General features: G+C 45.4%; 1 protein-coding gene across 1 annotated transcript in view; it reads left to right on the forward strand.

Moving 5' to 3' along the window:
* The first annotated feature begins 9,912 nt into the window (after nt 1-9,912).
* Nucleotides 9,913-18,039, forward strand: part of PRTG (protogenin) — an 87,024-nt gene continuing 78,897 nt past the window's right edge. The window contains 2 exon segments of the mRNA XM_063345590.1: nt 9,913-9,988; nt 10,668-10,970. Of these exon segments, the coding sequence (XP_063201660.1) occupies nt 9,913-9,988; nt 10,668-10,970 (379 nt within the window).

Genomic DNA, 18,039 nt, shown 5'->3' on the forward strand with positions numbered 1-18,039 from the left:
TTATTTTTCAGGGAAAACCTTCTATAATCTGCTTAAGAAATTAAAAGTTTTCATTAATTGCCAAATCCTGATATAGTTATCTGAGCAGGATGCTTCATTGACTTCAAAGGGATTTTTGTCTACTTAAGGAATGCAGGGTCAGGCCCTTAACCAGTGATAACTTTCTTCAGTGGGTTGTCAGATATGACAAACTATGCCACTTTAATAGAGGTTACCCTCACCACGCCATGCCATCCCTTTTTCCCTGAAAATCTGCTTTCTTCCTTTGCCCAGGTAGTAGAGTTTCTGTGTGGTTTCTGTATAGAAGAGCTTCGAAATTATTCTCTAGCTGAAGCTGTGGTTTCTGTGAATATATTTTCTTTACTTTGAATAGCTATAACATATTATTTTCTAGTTATGAGACATAATAAATTCAGTTGCAGAAAGTGTTTGGTGGAGTTATGAGTCCCACCCATTCTACGAATTGCTGCCCACCAATACATTGTCCGTCCTTAATAGATTTATTCCTAATTAGTTGGTCATGCACTATTGCTTGCTCTAATGCAGGGTTTTAAATAAATGCCTTCCTTTCTATGTAGGCTTACAGAAATGGATCAAAAACCAGGGGACTGAGAAGCTGTTCATTCGTATGTTGGGTTTCAGTCCAATAATTATAGGCATCCTGTGCAAAAGGTATTAATCATGTATATCCTGTGCTGAAGACTCACCGAGTAATTACTTCACAGGTTAGTAAAAAATGGTTCTCTGTGCTTTATCAGAATGTTACAACTGGTCTTCTCTTAGTGTAATTAAAAGTTAGCTGTCAAAACATAAGACGTGCTGCTTCATCCAAGGCAAAAATAATATAGTTGAGCTCTATTAACATGTAGCTAAGAATTACGCCTTTTTTCAAAATAATTCCTTTTTACTATTTTCCACGCAGAATTCAAAGTCTGACTGTAAACCATTCTAAGATCAAATTTTCACTTATATAAACATCTACATTTTTTTAAAGATAAAAAAGAGGTTAAGTTGAAATTTCTTGCACACTTACATAATCCTGAATTAGGAAAGCAAAGAACATTTCAGTTATGTAGATACTTTTTTGTATTGGAAAAGGTCTAGCTATTTAATTGACTCTTAAGGTGCAAACAGGCTGGATCAGTTGATTGCTCACTGTAGGAAGAAATTAATCCTAATCACACTGTATCTAACTTGAAGGCTGAACAGCTAAATCGGTTGATCCAGGGCTGCAGCTGCCGCTGGGATAGGACGTGACAGGGAGCTGAGCTGTGGGATGAGGCTCGGGGTATCCCACACAGGAGGCGTTAACAGGGAGGGGGCCGCAGCTCGCTCAGGATGCCTTGGAAAGGGCATTTGTCCATCTCTGCCCCTCTGGAAGCCTACCGGCTTTAAAACTACCGAGTTTTAATACTTGGCAGAGGATTTGGACTGCTCTCTGCATGTTGAAGGTTTTCTTTTCTCTAGTTAGGCTAAGGCATCATGCTTTCAATGCTGCCATAGCTTGCTGATGATGAACTGGATGCCCCTGTGGCCCCAGCTGCTCCAGATGGTATTTCCTTTCAGCGACTTGCACTGGCTTGGTCCTCAACTGAGCACATTAGGCCAATTTAACTCACTAACTTGTCGTAAAACACCCCACCCCCTTTTGTTCCTAGTTACTTATGGTGAACATTTTGACAAGTGTGTATTCCATACGTGTATTATTTGCCCAATACAAGTCATGTCATGTGCCAGCATTTGGCCACTGTGACCTTCTAGAGGTATCTGAACATAAATGACAGCAAAATGTTATTTAGCATTTAGCAAACGTAACCCCGGGGTAATGATTAGATAGTGGATAGCAGCACAGCTGAAACCCAGTTATACTACCAGCAGCCTTAACTGCTGGTTGCTCTCCTGATGCACTATGTAGGCACATCTGTGTATGCCTGATACTAAACTCAGCCAGGGACTTGATTCCAGCAAAAAAACCCACAACTTGTATTTCTCCCCTCCAAGTTATTTCCACTAGGATCAGTTCTCTGATCTGATTCCTTGCTTGGCCGTGAAAGCTCTTACGCCAACCCAATGTAGGCACTGCAAGTTACAAAGTGCTGAATTCCATCATAGAATCACAGAATGGTTTGGGTTGGAAGGGACCTTAAAGATGATCTAGTTCCAACCCCCTGCCCTGGGCAGGGACACCTACCACTAGACCAGGCTGCTCAAAGCCCCGTCCACCCTGGCCTTGAACACCTCCAGGGATGGGACATCCACAGCTTCTCTGGACAACCTGTTCCAGTGTCTCACCACCCTCACAGTAAAGAATTTCTTCCTGATATCTAATCTAAATCTCCCCTCTTTCAGTTTAAAACCGTTACCCCTCGTCCTATCACTACACTCCCTGATAAAAGAGTCCCTCTTCACCTTTTCTGTAGGCCCCCTTTAGGTACTGAAAGACTGCTGCAATGTCTCTCCAGAGCCTTCTCTTCTCCAGGCATCAAACCAATGGAGGGTGCCTGTGGATGTGCTTCCAGCAGAGCCTCTGATCCCTTCCTGCCCTGCTGTGCCTGGGCAGGGGTCAGATGGAGACCTGAGCCAGGTTAGTAACGATGCAGGGGAAAGAGGAATTGGGGTGCGCTGCTCCGTTTCCCCTCCATCCCAGGGCACTGTGATCCAGCCATGCCTCCTGCCTTCAGCTCCTGCCCAGCACTGGGCAGACAGCTCTTTGAGAGCCTCTAAAAAATGAGAAATCCCCATGGGCTCTCAAGTGACTCCCGCAGCCCAGCTGAGATGATAAAATCCCAGCAACTGCAGCTGATGGAGGCAGTAATTTCGGCATCAAAAGAAATCGCCCCTGTGCTGCCCAGCTTTTGGCTCCCCTTGGTTCACCCCCCTCTTGGCTCACTCCTTGCACCGGGGTGTTGCCTTTAGCGGTTCAGCCTGAATTCTTGGTAAAGCCGTTGTGGTGTAAGTCACAGTGTCATGTGTCCCTTCAAACATCTCGGTATTCATCCCCAAAGCTGTGGCTGTGTTGTGCACGGGGGGCGTTTGCAGGACAAGCCTGTGTGCATGTGAGGGGGAGGAGGTGCTGGGAACATGCCTTGAAGGCTTCAAATCTGTTTATCTTCACACTCCTGAGAGGCGATCGCTCTCCCGTGACAGGGCAGCGCACTGGAGGGAGCTGCGCTGGCAGTGGGGAGATAAACCTATGGGGCACAGGCTGCTTTGGCCAAGTGGCCTCTCCCTGACCAGCAATTCCTTATGTCTCTGTGAGATGAAATGGGACAAGAGCAGCAGGAAGCCTCCTCCAATCCTTCTTTTTAATAGTTCCTTGGGATAAATTGTAGATAAGAGGAGAGACCGCATTGTTAACAAGCTGAGAATGCAAAGACAAAGGGAAGGGCTGCCATCTTTCACAGCAAAAATAAATAGGTATCTGTAGCATGGTATATTCAGCAGTATGTCCAACTGCTAGTCAGCCTCTGACTTGCCTTGTTTTTTATTTATTTTATTTCCAGTAATTGTTTCCTGATTGTAAACATATAGAGGAAAAGAGGCAGAAATGATTTGCGTATTTCCTGTTGTAACAGCAGAATGAAGGTAACATATACAGGGATGAAAGGAGACCATATTTCATGCCTGTTGCTAAACAAATAGCTGCAGAACAGTGGGTTGTCATGATAAGCAAGAAAGACACTAACAAAAAGCTGCCTCTGTCTGGAAGGTTTGAGAGATTCCTTTGTAGATTCAAACATAGAAAGTGGTAACCTAGGAGATATTTTCTTTCTGTTCAGTTATTCTTGGTCTGATACTTATTGTATCGACCCAGTGTATTAACGCTTTGATTTATGGAAGATAACGTCAGAGTACAGCACTGCAGCATTTCCAGGATTTTGTTTTGTTTTATTATTGGGTAAAGGGTTGATAGAGAGGACTGTACTGAGTTAATTAAAAAATATATACATTGCAAATACAGTTTATGGGGCAGCTCTTCTCCACCTGCTGGCCGTTCCTGTTCCTCCCTGTGATTTCCACGTATGCATAAACCCTTAATGAAGTTACTCCATGTGTTTCAGTGCACGGATTCCAGCTGCGGCTGCTCGTCTGCTGTGGCTTTGGTCCCAAGCCAGCTGAGCACCGAGGCCTTACCTCCCAGGAGTGCTGAGCATCCCTGAGGTCAGAGGAAATAAATGGTGCTCAGCACCTTGTGTGCAAGAGCCCCAGGTGGCACGGCAGAGGCGTGCAGGCTGCCCTGGCCTGGGAGACATTCATGGCGGTTGGGTGAGTCGGGGCAGCTGCTGTCCCATGCCATTGACATATCTTCGGCTGCATGTTACAATCCTTGGTGTTTCACCGTTCATCTAACGCCACGAAGAGCCAGGTTAGGGCGATAAACCAGGAGAAAACAAGCTCTACTGAAAAAAAAGGAAGAGTTTTATGGCAGGTTAGGTGTCCATAGGAGCTAACTGCAGGCAGAGGAGCATCAGCGGTGGCACAAAGGCCAGAAGAGAAAGCACGGAGCTGCAGTAAACCCAAACTCCACACCATAAGAGCCCTACACTGTGTGTAAGGGGAATAATGGATCTGGGATCAGGTATGCCCTCGGGTGTGTATGTACTCTCTTTTTCTGTAGCAGTAGCTGTGTGGTTTGTTAGAAGTACCAAGAGTACCCAATGGCTTGCATCTAGGAAACAGCAGAGTGACTGACCAAAAATGCTTGGGTATTTTTCATGCCTTCCAGTGGCAGTAAGCAAGCATGGGAGAGTGAGGAAACACACTTTACGAGATCCCTGTGAGGTTACTCCTCCAAGCTGCCTGAGGTTACCTTCAGCACCAGGGGAGGATCTTTCTCCTATTGAAATTCATGGCAGAGTCCCTCTTCATTCTGGTGTGATCAGCCTTCAGGGGTGGGGGTAGATATCTAGCGGCTGCCTCTGGGGCATTGTGAAACAACTCAGCCAAGGTGCACCCACCAATTTGGTCCAGTGGAACACTAGTGTGGAGGGAAAAAAATAAAAATTAAAAAAAAATGCTAGTGTGGCAAATAATTGTACTCCCACTTCGGTGTTTGTTGGTTTATAACCAGATGAGATCTGTGTTAAAATCCTTTTGTCAAGGAGGCGTGCTTTTCCTGTACAGGAAGGCTCCCTGGAGAGAAAGTTTATTAGCATCCCAAGGGCTCAGCCCAAGGTGTGTTTGCCCATCTGCTCATGGAAGGAGTGAATCTCCTTTGAGAGGGCAACGGAGATGGTGACTGTACACAGGTTCAAAATGAAGCAAGAATCCACTAAGTGACCAAATGTGCTGAAAGTAAACATTTGTATGGTGGTTCTTAATAGAGTTAGCTTAACATATTGTAAATCTGTGAATACAGTTGTAATTGGGTCGGGAGTTTGGCATGAGAAACAAGAAAGTGTCTAAACATGCCTACAGTGACACCAGATCAAAAACACTCAGAGCAAGAACTGTAAAGAAAAAAGGGGCTTCCCTGAGAAGAAGGGTTAATGACACCCTGCCGGGAGTGCAGCAACGTGGCAGCGGTTAGCTGGCTTTTGAGGACTCCACTGGCTGATGGCAGAGCTGAGCCGGTGCAAATTGCCGTAATTCCCCTGCAGTTAATAGGGCTCTGGCAATTACCACTGCTCTCAGCCTGCCCTGAAAAATGACCGCAGCTCCAATACCGCTGCAGCTGTGCTAAGCTGCCCATGGTGATTGTACCCTCTCCTCCACCCTGGGTGCCTGTAGCTACAGCTTTCCTCGCGCCAGCGGTGACACTCGGCAGCTCCTGCGGTGGCCTGCTGGCAGAGGCGGAGGATGAGCTGGGACCTGGCACTGGTAGCAGGGAAGGGTTGAGCCTGTGGAGCTGGGAGCAGCGGTAGGACTGGGATGGTGATTATATATTGGTTTGAAAACAGATTTGAGCTCTGGGATCTTACTGCTGCCTCTTATAGGCTGCAGCTAATTGAGGGCAGTGTTGTGATTGCATATATGTGGCAATGGGGACACTAAAACTGCTATAAGCAGCTCTCTCCCCACCTCTCTTCTTTCCCATCCATGGGTGCTCATCCCCATCCTTTTCTGTTCCACGACGTTACGGTGTTAGAGCAGAGCTGTGCAAAGCCAAACCAGGGGAATGGATGGTGTGGGCAAAGCCACTTTCCCATCTCTGGGCTTGTCAGGTCAGGTAGGATGCGGCAGCATGTGGGCACCCAGCTTGGGCAGTTTGTGGCCGAGCCAAACACCAACTGTGCTGCTGTGACAGCTTTTCCCAGACCACAGGGATGAGAGAGCTAACGTGATGCTATTCTTTTTCTCAGGTAGAGCTGAACTGCTCAGTGCAAAACCAACCGCAGACCAAACTGAGCTATTTCTGGTTTAAGCTGAAAGAAATGGAAATGGTCTAACACCAGAAAAATCTTATTCTGACCTGGAAAGAAACCACATTCTCCACCCTGGGCTTGCAGCCCAGTTACAGGTGAATTTTCAGCTTCTTACCTTTTCCTGAGGCTGCTACATTCTCTCCCAGGGAAGAGTCCTGCCTATTAGTTTCCTTTCTACAGGTGTTGCTAACACTGCAGACGAAGTGTATAAACACCACAGTCATGAGACTTCATTCACCATTGGAAAGTCCCTCTCTCTCCTTGCTGGTTCATCATGGAGCCAAAATTCTGGATTTTATGGCCCCAGCCAGGTTTAGCAGTCCTGGATGTCTTGACAGCTGCCCTCACATACACACACATACACACACACACAGAGAAGAGCAGTGGAGCAAAGCTCTAAGCTAGATCTGTTCATGTCAGTCTGATTTTTAAAATCTTTCAATTCAGGAAACATAAACTGGGCTTGCCAGGGCTGAGGCTGAAATGCAGCATAAGGTAAATCAGGTTATTTACAGACAGCAACCTGGGCAGCATGCTGTTATTCCAGCTGTTGGTAGCACTTCAAAGACAGGTCTTACTACTGACTTGGGTTTTAAGGCATTGAGGAGCTGACTGCTGAAGGAATACGAGTTATTATTTCTTTGAAAGATGTGTGCAGCTTGCTTGTGGACCCCAAAATCTAAGACAAAGCATAGAAAAGGGTTTATATGGGTCCAAAAAGAACCACAAAAACCAGGGAAGTTTGCATGGTTTCCCACATGTGCCAAAAATACAGATCGAGTCAAGCAAAAAAAGTCTTTGTTGGTGACAGAAGAAAAATTGCTGCCCTGCAGCAAAGTAGGCATAGCTTTGTTTATGTTGGCTGGCAATATCTTATACTCATCCTGGACTGCCATTCTGGCTTTCTCAAGATAATGCTACTGCGAGATGGTTAGCCAAGTAGATAATTGTGTTTATTGGCTCCATATTTACTAACATGGCGTATCTGACAAAGTTATGGCTGGCAGTGCCTTTAAACTGTCGTTCAATGGGTTTATCAGCTTTGCAGTGAAGTATGAATTTAGATATTTTATCCCAAGTCTGCACTATCTCTAATCCAATTAATTACTGGAATATGCCTTAAAATAATGACTTCTGACAAATTAAGGAGAGTTTATGCTCATCTAGCTATAGGACTGCTTAATTCTAGTACTGAATTTATTATTTATTTTGCTCAACAGAAATGTGGAAATGGAAATATTGGTGTTTGCAGCTGCCTGTACCCAGGCACAAGGGAAGCGCTTTTCTTTGTTAAGCCATTTAAGCCATTTAAGACAAATATTGCATTTGATCTCATGAGTCAAACCCTCCTGCTGGCACAGCGTAGTCCAGGGAGACGGTAAAGCGGTTTCCCCACCAGAGCAGAATACAGCAGTGAGCACAGACGACACAGCTAATGGAAACCAGCCCACAAGTAGGACTACAGCTTGCTCTCTCTCTGTCACCTTTTTTTTGTCCCCTGGTTCACTAGAACCAACTCCTGCTTCAAAAAGGGCTGGTGAATTGGGAAAGGAAGTGTCCCTCCTGGGACGGCTTGGGATAGCGTCCAGCGCTGGGCAATACAGCCGGCACAGCCACCCGCTCATGTCTGCAAAGGGCTGCAGGGACACAACGTTATGTCTAATCAGGGACAGTTTCAGCCTCTCCACCAACTGACCTAAGCACACGGCATAGAAATGTTACTGGGTAATGTGTTCCCTGTTGGTGTGTTTGCCTTATTAGGTGTGCTGAGGTCATCTAGGAAATCTTCAAATTCAACCAGAGTTTAGCAGGAGAGAGTACGGTACCAGTGTGAGCTGCATATAGAAGTCGTGAGTTTGCCACAAGAAAGAATGAATGTTTAATTGTTAATACTCAAAAATAATACAAACAAAATAGTTTGTAAGTGATACTTTTTTCTTTTCATAGTTCACACTTTCGTGACTGGATAAAGTCAAACACTGAGGAAAATTCAAAATACTGGGTCTAGTGGATGCTGTTGCTGTAATTGCTCCTATTTGGACACAAAGTGATGCACGTGCAGTTCTGCTCTGCAAAGTGACTGTGAAACTGCCTGGATGCCTTTTGGGTAACTGATTTGCATGCAAAGCAAATCTTTCCTAATTACCTTTCCTGAAAACTCGTGCTAAGATCAGAGCAAGCTGAATTCTTCTGCTCGTGTATTTTTGACAAGGAAGGAAGGTGATATAGGTCAAACTATGGCTTACGTTGTGTTTAGATAGCTCTGATTTTCTTCCGAAGGCTTTCAGAGGAGTCACTGACTGAGGCTGTAGCCAGTCCCGGTGATGATGCAGCAGAAGGGACCAAGTTTGGCTGCCAGCGCCCGGCTCTGTGAGCTTTGCAGTTCTGGCAGGAACAAAAAGCAATAAAAACTTGCCTGTCACTGAAGTCAGCAGCTCTCACAATGAATGCAAACAGGGGGCAAATCTGCTGAGTAAGAAGATGCCTTCCTACATGGTAACTTTAGAAACCAGAACTCTGAACAGACAAAAAAGAGCTTAGCAATCACTGGCTGCAAGCATGGTGTAAAATCACTGGTGAAGCTGAAAGGTTAAATGATAGCGGCAGCATTTGATTTGATGATATCTCCCATACAAATGGTCCGCAGGGTGTTGGTAGCATGATTCTCAAGTCCTGCGTTTGCTGTTTAGGCTGCACTTCGTCAACCTACATTTTGGACTCGAGGCAGATGTAAACTTCTGGCTGCTTTGTGGTGGAGACAAGCAAAGGGCAGCTCATCCCCAGCAGCAGAGCACTGCCCCGCACGGCCATCTGGAAGTGGTTTTACCAGCGCTGCATGAAGGGGTCAGTGAGAACCATTGACAAAATGGCACTCCATTTCTGACCGCTTCCCATCCTCCCATTTAAAAAACTAGTCTGGCAAAGCCACTTTCACCGGCGCGGTGGGAGGATGCTCTGCCAAACCTGGACATCACTGCACCTGCAGCCTCCGCTGCGTGGGGCTGGGGCTGACTCACCCCCCCCCCCGCCCCGGATGGGCATCTCTCGAGTTGGCACAGCTCCTTGGTGAAGCCGGGTCTGGCCAAGCGCACGTTTTGCAGACGCTCGCCCCGCCGGCGCGGAGAGGGCTGCCGTTTGCGGTGTCGGGGGGCACCTTCGCCCTGGGGGGAGGCATGGCCGGCAGCCCCTGCCCGACAAATACCGCAGCCGCGCCGGCTCGGGGCTGTCCCGGGGGGGAGTCGGGTCCGGGCCGGCCCCTCCGGCCCAGATGGCGCCGGACGCCCCTCGCCCCTAGTGCGCGGGGGCCGGCGGGTCCCGCCGCCCCCCACCCCGGGGTATTGTCCGCCGCGGCGGCCCGCCCCGTCCAGCGGCCTCCCTCCCTCCGCCCCCCGCCCGGCCCTGCCCCTCGCCCCTCTCCTCCCCAAAGGCCAATGGAGACGAGATGCGGAGAGTAGGGCCGGGACGGGCGCGCCGGGGCCGCTCCGTCCGTCTCTTGTCTCCTCCCCTCGCCCGCTGACCGGTCTCTCTCTGCGGCGGCCGGCGGGGCATGCCAGCCGCCTCCCGCTAAATGGCGCCGCTCCGCCTGCGGGCGCTGCTGCCGGCGTTGCTGCTCCCGCTGCCAGGTGAGTCTGGCCCCGGCCCCGCTCCGCTCCGCTCCGCCGCACGTGGTTGTATTTACCCGGCACCGGCGGCACCGGGAGCGGGAACCGGCGCCGCGCTTTGTTGGCGCCGCGACGGGAGGGGCGGCCCGCCCCGCCGGCAGGGGGCGCCGGCGGGCGGCGGGGCCTTGCGGCGCGGCCGTTAACGGGCCGTTAGCGGGGGGCTCTGAGGGGACGGGCGGCGCCCCCGCGGCGGGCCGGTTCGGTTTCGCTAACGATTTCTTGTAAAATTAGCCTTTTACGACTCGCCCCGCTCCGGCTCCCTCGGCAGGCTCGTAAAATTAGCGAGCGGCGCGGGCGCGCCCCGGCAGCCGTGAGGGTCGCACCTGTGTGGCAGCCCCCGCCGCCCCCCCTGCGGAGCCCCCGTTACGGCCGGGCGGGGGTCGAAGGCCCCGGCCCTCCAGCTCCTTGGCACAATACGTTTGAAAACTAGGAGGCAAACGCCTGGGTGTTTTACAGCCCGCTGGTTTTACTCTACCTGAAGCCGGTACCACAGTTTTCCTAGAGTTTTCTGAGTTTGCAGGGCCGGGGGACCTCGGAGCCGGTAATGAGGACAGTTTTACCTGGTGGTGTGGGTTCAGCACGGTGGCTCGCAGCTCACACTTGGTCACTTACAGGCAAAATCTTGTTTTCTCTCTCTTAGGAGTGTGGTGCTTTAGTGAACTGTTTTTTGTGAAAGAGCCTCAGGATGTTACTGTCTCAAGGAAGGATCCGGTGGTCTTAGACTGCCAGGCCCGTGGTGAAGCTCCTATAACTATTACGTGGCTGAAAAACGGAGGCAAAGTATCTGAAAATGAACGGATCTACACTTTATCCAATGGCTCGTTGTACATCAGTGAGGTGGAAGGAAAGAAAGGAGAGCTATCTGATGAAGGATTTTACCAGTGCTTAGCTCTGAACAAATATGGGGCCATTCTCAGTCAAAAAAGTCACCTCACGCTAGCAAGTAAGTTCCAGCTCTTGTTTATTAACCTGCTCCTGAGTTTGTGACAGCAATTCCCTGAACAGCATGCAACAGCCCACCGCTTTGATTGTGTACCTGAAAAGACAAACTGCAAAAGGAAAGAGAGTCGACTCTGTAGAACCTTTGTTTCTTTTTAAATGTGCAAAGATTATGAGCAAAACTCGTGGTGGCCCCTTTTCGAGTCCCTGATGTGGCAGGAGTGGCACGGCCACCTATGAGACCTCTTGGGCAGCGGTGCCTTGCGTGGCTGGCTTGTGGGTCACTGGTCTCCAGAGCATGTGGTGATGCAGAGATGTGCTGGCAGCCTGCTCCAAAGGTCCTGGGTCTTGTTTCTCAAGTGCTGTTCGGGCAGCCTTAGAAGGGTTATCTATAAATCCGATAAAAAAGTTATTATTCCTCGTTCAATTGCTTGATGTTGTGTTGTGCTGTCTTGGGGCAGGGCAGAACGATAATAGAGATGGCTGTCTTTGGGAGGCGAAATGTTTTCTGGGGATCCATGAGGCTTAAATTACCAAGCCCTGGCTTTTCTGACACGTGTGTTCAGCCAAGCAGATGCGGGTGCTGTCCTTTTTGGAACTGCTTCAGGGTCCTCTGGAACCAGCCATGAAGGCCTGTTATGTGGTTCCACTAGGGAGAGAGAGACACGTTTCTAGGGTGACTCCCTACTATTGGACGAGCAGTGAAGGAAATAGCTGTGTGTAAGTGCCTTTATGGCTTTAACAATCTGACCCCGAGTGTGTGGTGCCCTCCGTTTTCCTAGCATCTTTAAACGTATTGAGCAAGAGATGTGTGTTAGGAACTGAATGCCATGCCTTTTTCCATGCCAGGGTGGTGCTTTTCCAGTAGGCTGCTTCTACAACACTATCTCTTTTGCTTTCTAAAAGTACATGGAGTCATTTCAAAGAAAGTACACAGTTTATGTAGTCTTCTCATGTTCCCCCTATAATAGGACTTAACCGATGAACTTAATCTAATCGGAAAAGGCTTCCTTTGACCTCTTCAACCCTGTTCTTAGTAGCAAGTTGCACAAAACTGTGGCACTGGTACCTCCATGGAAGCTTGACGTTAGTTGTAAATTGCAAGTTTTACCAAATTCAGTCTGAAACTAGTTAATGCAACTGGTACGTTAGCTTATATTAAAAAATGTCTGAATGTTAACATTTGTTAGTTTTTTTTCTGTGTGCTTCTGAACTGATAATAAATACTGTCCATAAGATGCCCCAGGAAGGTGTGAAATACCTTGTTCAGTGAGCTAGAGCCTTGGGCAGTTGAAAACCAGCCTGGAAGCAGGTGGCTCCAAGTAAGTGATGAGTTTTTCGCATGCTGTAAAAGGCCGATCTGTGACCTCTTGATTTCAAAAATCTGGCTACTTTTTACTTTGTATCATTGCATCTTACTCATATACAGGATAAATAGACCAAGCAGTTGTTGGATACTTTTGATGAAATGATGAAAAAAGAAGTATTAATATTGTTGATATTTGAATTCACATCATTAGGTTTCAGAGTGTCATCACCATTAAACAAACAGACTGAAGAAAACCTTTCTTAAGAGGATAGGATTTTGTGGTTATGTTAATAAACAGTGTCTGATGGATTCTGTGTGTAGGACTGGAAAATTCAGGGCCACTTTAAGTCTGAGTTGTTGCAGAATGAGCTCTGTGCTCAATATCAGAGAACTTCTGGAATAGTATGAAGCACTATAGTAGTGTGGCATAGTAAAACACTTGTAGTATCTAGTTTTACTCAGGCAGTACTGAACTCTTATAAATGTTTGTTTCTTGCATGCACGTTATTTCACCAGAAAGATGGTTTAATTTAATTTTGGGTTTTTTTGATAATGAAAGATTTTCACCAAGGAAGAGTTGTGAACCAATAGATTGCATTCTGTGGAGTGAGACTCTTGTTTTGCAGCCCTTTTTTTTTCTTTCTTTTCTTTTTTTTTTTCTTCTCCCCTCCCTTGTAAGACTGTGACAAAAGGTTTCTTTTTCTTCTTTGAATACTTGAAAGGTTTCCTATGGCTGTTGGAGAAAACTGGAAGAGATAGTGGATCCGTAATGATCACAGTAGGTGTTGTTGACTTAGTGATTAAGTGGTTAACTAGTGGCCAAACATGAAGTTATCCTATGTAGCAGTCTCTTCGTTTTAGTCATGTTCCAATCTGACGGGTTTCAGAATGTCATCTTTGCTGTAAAGCTGTGAAATAAGGCAGTAATTTGTATTGTTATGTTTTGAAGCCCATAAAACGTGCAAAATTAGTTTTATATCTCGTTTTTACAGTGTTTCTGCCTACTATCATGAGTTGATTGAACTTTGCAGACGTTTTAAGTGAAATAAATTAAAGTTGTGTGGCGGATTTTGTAGGCTTATAATTTCGTTTAGAAGCAGTTATCCCTTTCTGCGAAGGCAAATTACCTTGTGATCAGGGTACAGACGGAACTATACATATTAAACAGGTAGAGAATAGGCATTAAATGGGCATTCTTTCTTTGGAGGAAAAAAGCAAATGCTCTCTTCAGTCTCTGGTAGCAGCAGGGTGCGAGGATGTTCTTTTACTTTGCCTGGTCAGAGCTTTTGCCAGTAAGCTTATCTTTTGCTTCAGAGTTGTAATGTTTAGTGTTGCGTTTGGAAATCAAAAACTTTAATCTGTCCAAGAGTTTAAGATCTGAACACACAAGGAGATCAGGTCTTGGTTTCTAAAGTTAGGAACTGGAAGCTGAAGGTTGCACTCTTGGCAAGAATTCCATTATTCATGTGCAAATTAAGAATTCACAGGGTTAAAAGGTTAGAAACTGGCCAGGATGAGGTTTACCCTTGTGATAAAGAGCAGATGACCCTCATTCATTGGCCAAAGCTTTCATGTAGCTCCTCTGCAAAGTTAGTGATTGCCATGAATTGTTCTTGAGGAATGCAGAAATTCAAATGTGAGCAGGCCTTTCCTTAAGTGTCACTATGGAGCCTTATCTCCCGAGCACATCAGAGTAGGTCTGCAGGGACAGGGTTCCTCCCCAGAGGCCCCAAGGCTTTGCTTTCCTGTTGTTCATCCATGCACAAAAGAATTTGACTAATTTAGGGCTTTTTTTTGGCGAGATCCCCCTACTTTTTTAAAGGAAACTGTGGGGCTGAGGTATTGCTTAGGTAAAAATAAATATTAGTTTCACTACATGCTTGTAGTTGCTTCCAAAGTAGGCTAATTGATGTGGGGGGGAGAGGAGGAGGTTCCTGTGGGGTTCTTTGTGAGGCAACACGTGGGGGTAAAATGCTAATAGTGAAGAGTGTGACTTACTCAAAATTCAACTTGCTGCTGCCAGTGCTGCTGAGAGGTCTCTTTTAACGGAATATAAAAGGAATGTAGACTGTAGAGAAAGTCTAAGCACTTTTGGTACAACTTTGGATCAGACAAACAAGCTGAGATTTTTGTATTCCTGCATTTTTAAATGATGACCATTTAACCACGGTTAACTAAGATTCTGTCTAAAAATAAAGCTAGGCTTCCAATAAGATAGTATGAAAAAAATGGAGAAGGTGTATCATGTTCTGAAGCTAGTAATGTGGGCTTTGGGCAGTGATTGGACAGGATGCTCATTGTTTATTTTCTTTTCACAAAAAGTGGAAATTGAAGTCTTAAGATGGTTGGATGGGATATATACAGCTGGGTAGGAGCATTCCTAGATAACCCTTTCTCCTCTTGTAACTTGGCTGAATTGATTTTAATGTTTGTGAATCACAGGAAACGTGAGCCCAATACCTTGTGTATGGGTTTCTACGTCTCACAGGAGTGAAAGGTTATGCAAGCAGAAGGTTTCTGGGAACACGCTCCTGGAGGGAAGCTGAGTGTATGCTGCACTGCAGTTTGTGAAACACTGAGCCTTTTACATGTAGTAAGCTATACTTTGTGGAGACTGTAATTTGGCTTACCTGCTGTGGCAGTGATGTGACTTCTAGTCCCACTGTTTGCCAGTAATTGGCAATATTTATGTTTTGATATCCTAATAACATCTTTTGCTCTGCCTTTAAATATTTGCACTTAAGAGTGTATCCAGCTGAGCCTTATTCTGTACTGTGACAATCATGCTTTCTTAGCAGTTCCAGCTGTTTGTTCCCACTTTTGCATTGTGCTCTTCCTTGTGTGGGCGCAGCTGCAAGCGTGGCTACTAACTGAACAGGGAACTGATCTGGGTCAAAATAATAGAATTAAAACAAAAGATGGTGTTTAACCCAAATGAGTTCCCTGAAGTGGTTTGTCATGGAGCCACTCACAGTGATTGCGCTAGTGTAACTGAGAGGAATGTTGTGGAGGTGGGAAGGCTTAGTGGGGACAGAGGAAGACTACTGAAACTTAGACTGTTGCAAAAATACGTGTTCATCAAACTATGGCCTTCATGGAACATGCGTGTAGGCAAAAATTATGCCCTTCTGCTACTGATTTTTTTTTTAATTAAATTTAGTATTTGCCTTAACTGAAGGGATTAATAGCTGTGGTCTAACAATAGAGTTGTCATTTTGTATGGAATCTGACATTTCAGGTATCTTCCAAATGCATATAGAGCTCAAAGGTATGTTTAATTATTTTAAATAGTAATGGAGAGAGGAACAAATTCTGAGAAGGAAAGCAGAAGTGTTTTTTGACTGAGGTGGAAGTGAAATGGCAAGTGGGCTGTTGTAGACAATGGTCTTGCGTTAAAAGAGATAACGAAGTCTTAATGCTGTAGAACTAGTGTGGTACAGACAGTTTGAGGAAGCTCCTGTTTTAGGTTTTTACAAGTGCTGCCTTATTGCTGTTGCTTTGATTAGTTGATTTGAATGTCCTTTCTAAGCTGAGAGTGCACACGGTGCATTTAAATTCCAGCATTTAAGGCAGGAGGACGACTTTTAATGTCTCAGTTGGCAATGTCAGTTGTCAACAGTGAAGGAGGGCAGTAACATTTTTTGTTCTTTAACTGAGACGCACTGAAGAAATAAGAAAACTGGGAAATATTTTCCTTCTTAACTGTTTTTCTTGGGGGTTTTTCCTCTGCAACTCCTCCAGACATACCCAATAACTCCTCAGTTGACCTGAACTTCCAGAACACCTTTACAGAAGAAACTGTCAACATCCTTTTAAGACATAACCACTAGTTACCTTTTTTTTGGCACTAGGGCATTTCCTATTCTTTCAGCAATGACTAGTTTGCACTTGTAAGAGCTCTTCCACAGACTAAGGGATGGGCTTTTATATTGTTGCCAGGACAAAAAAATGTATGAACCTTTACTTAGTGCCCATGAGCAGTGTTTGTTTCCACTGCCACTTTACTAGAGAAGTGAGCTTTTTATGGGTTTCCTCAACACCTCAGTTTCAAATTTGTGTCAAGCATAATGCCAAACCGAGGCATTTCATGCCCTTGCTTTTCTTCCTAGCTAGTAGAGCCAAAGCTGTTATGGCTTTTACTGGTTTTTATCACTGTAACTTTATAATGTATAAAGTTTTTACCAGTTTCTTTTTTAAAGGAATGCTCAGTCTTATTGGCAGTGTACTCTGTAGCTAATAAATCCTTCACCTACGTGAGAAATGTTGAAGGAAAACATGGTACCATGCTAGAAGCTGTTCAGAGCTGTGACTAGAAGCAATCGTTTCTTACCTGGTGCAAGTTCTACGTGTGGTATGTGCACTAAGCTATTGAAATTTCTTTTCAATTTGCAAAGCAATGTAGGGCAGCAAAGGATGCTGTTCTGTTCTTGCAGTGTGGTGCTCCCCCCCACTGCTCCCTTTCTTCCCCCTCCCTCTCTCTCTGCATTTCTTGGTGTAGAAATTGTTGAAAGGGCATTCAGTAAGGCCCCCTTTTGTCAGCCAGCTCTGATTATCCTAAAGAAAAGGATCTCACTCTGAGCAGTTGTTTGCCTGGAGACTTGTTGTCACGTCTTCACAATTTAACAGCTGTGGCTATTGATGGTGTGCAGAACAATTTAAGACAATGACAAAAGAGAATCTTGGAGGAAGAATTTAAAAGTTACTAAGCATTTTCCTACAGAAATATGGTCATTTCCATTGTTGGACAAATCTGTGCTCAGTTTTTGTGTGTTTTCCTCAGGATTTTGTATTTTTCCATATCTTATCTCCAAAATTGTGGACATAATCTTTTGTTTAGTTTTGCATTGTTTTTTTTGTTTCATCAATAGGCCCAGCTGTTAAATTGGGATTGATTACTTCCAGTCTTTATAACTGGTAATCACCACCTAAGTGAAAAAGTAATCAACAATGTCAAGTCTCCACGTTTTGTTGAGTAAGTGTGGGTTGTATGGTCAACGTTAGTTAGGAGGGTCAACCTCTATATAGCTTTTAAGCAGCAGCATTTTAAGCAGTGTCTACGTTTTAAAGTTGATTGTGTCAGCAATTGAGTTAGAGGAGAAAAAAAAAATCACACTAGATGATCTTTGTAGGGGAGTTAAAAATCCATCTGGCAGCCTTCCAAAACCTACATCTATAGTGGAAGCATTTTTTTGTTTGGATGGATGAAATTGTTACTTTTTTAATAGATGGAGATAAACAGCAGACATAGGAAGGAGACGGTTGTGAAACCACTGGAGTGTGGAGGCTTTGTCTATGACTTGCTTTATGAAATTATTGTAACCTCATCTTCTGTGTTGTTTTTTCTGTATGTAAAAGTTTTGGAGGGAGATAGCCTTCCTAATGTATTAGAGGAAAATGTAAATAAGCAATACTAGACAGTTTTTTCTCTACTGCTTTACTTTGTTTCATAACTCAACAGTAACTCTGGTTAGGTTTATTTCAATTAAATAGTATTTGATCTCCTTAGGTAAGCGGTAGTTTTTTTGTTTTTAACATCAATGTTCATGAAGGCAAAATAAACTAAGTGGCATCTGGATAATACAGTTATCAACTCGAGGCCCTGTTCCAAAGTGGTTGTTTCTCAATTGCCTGTCTCTGTTGGGCTTCTGGTAGGAGTTGTCTGACACATTATTGCATCTGCAGCTCAGGGGAATACGATCTGGGTAACGTTCCCCCCAGATGCACGTAGGTCTGCTGTGTGCTCATGAAGTTCACTTAGATTCGT

The sequence above is a fragment of the Chroicocephalus ridibundus genome, chromosome 9 (assembly GCF_963924245.1).
Source record: "Chroicocephalus ridibundus chromosome 9, bChrRid1.1, whole genome shotgun sequence".
NCBI lineage: Eukaryota > Metazoa > Chordata > Aves > Charadriiformes > Laridae > Chroicocephalus > Chroicocephalus ridibundus.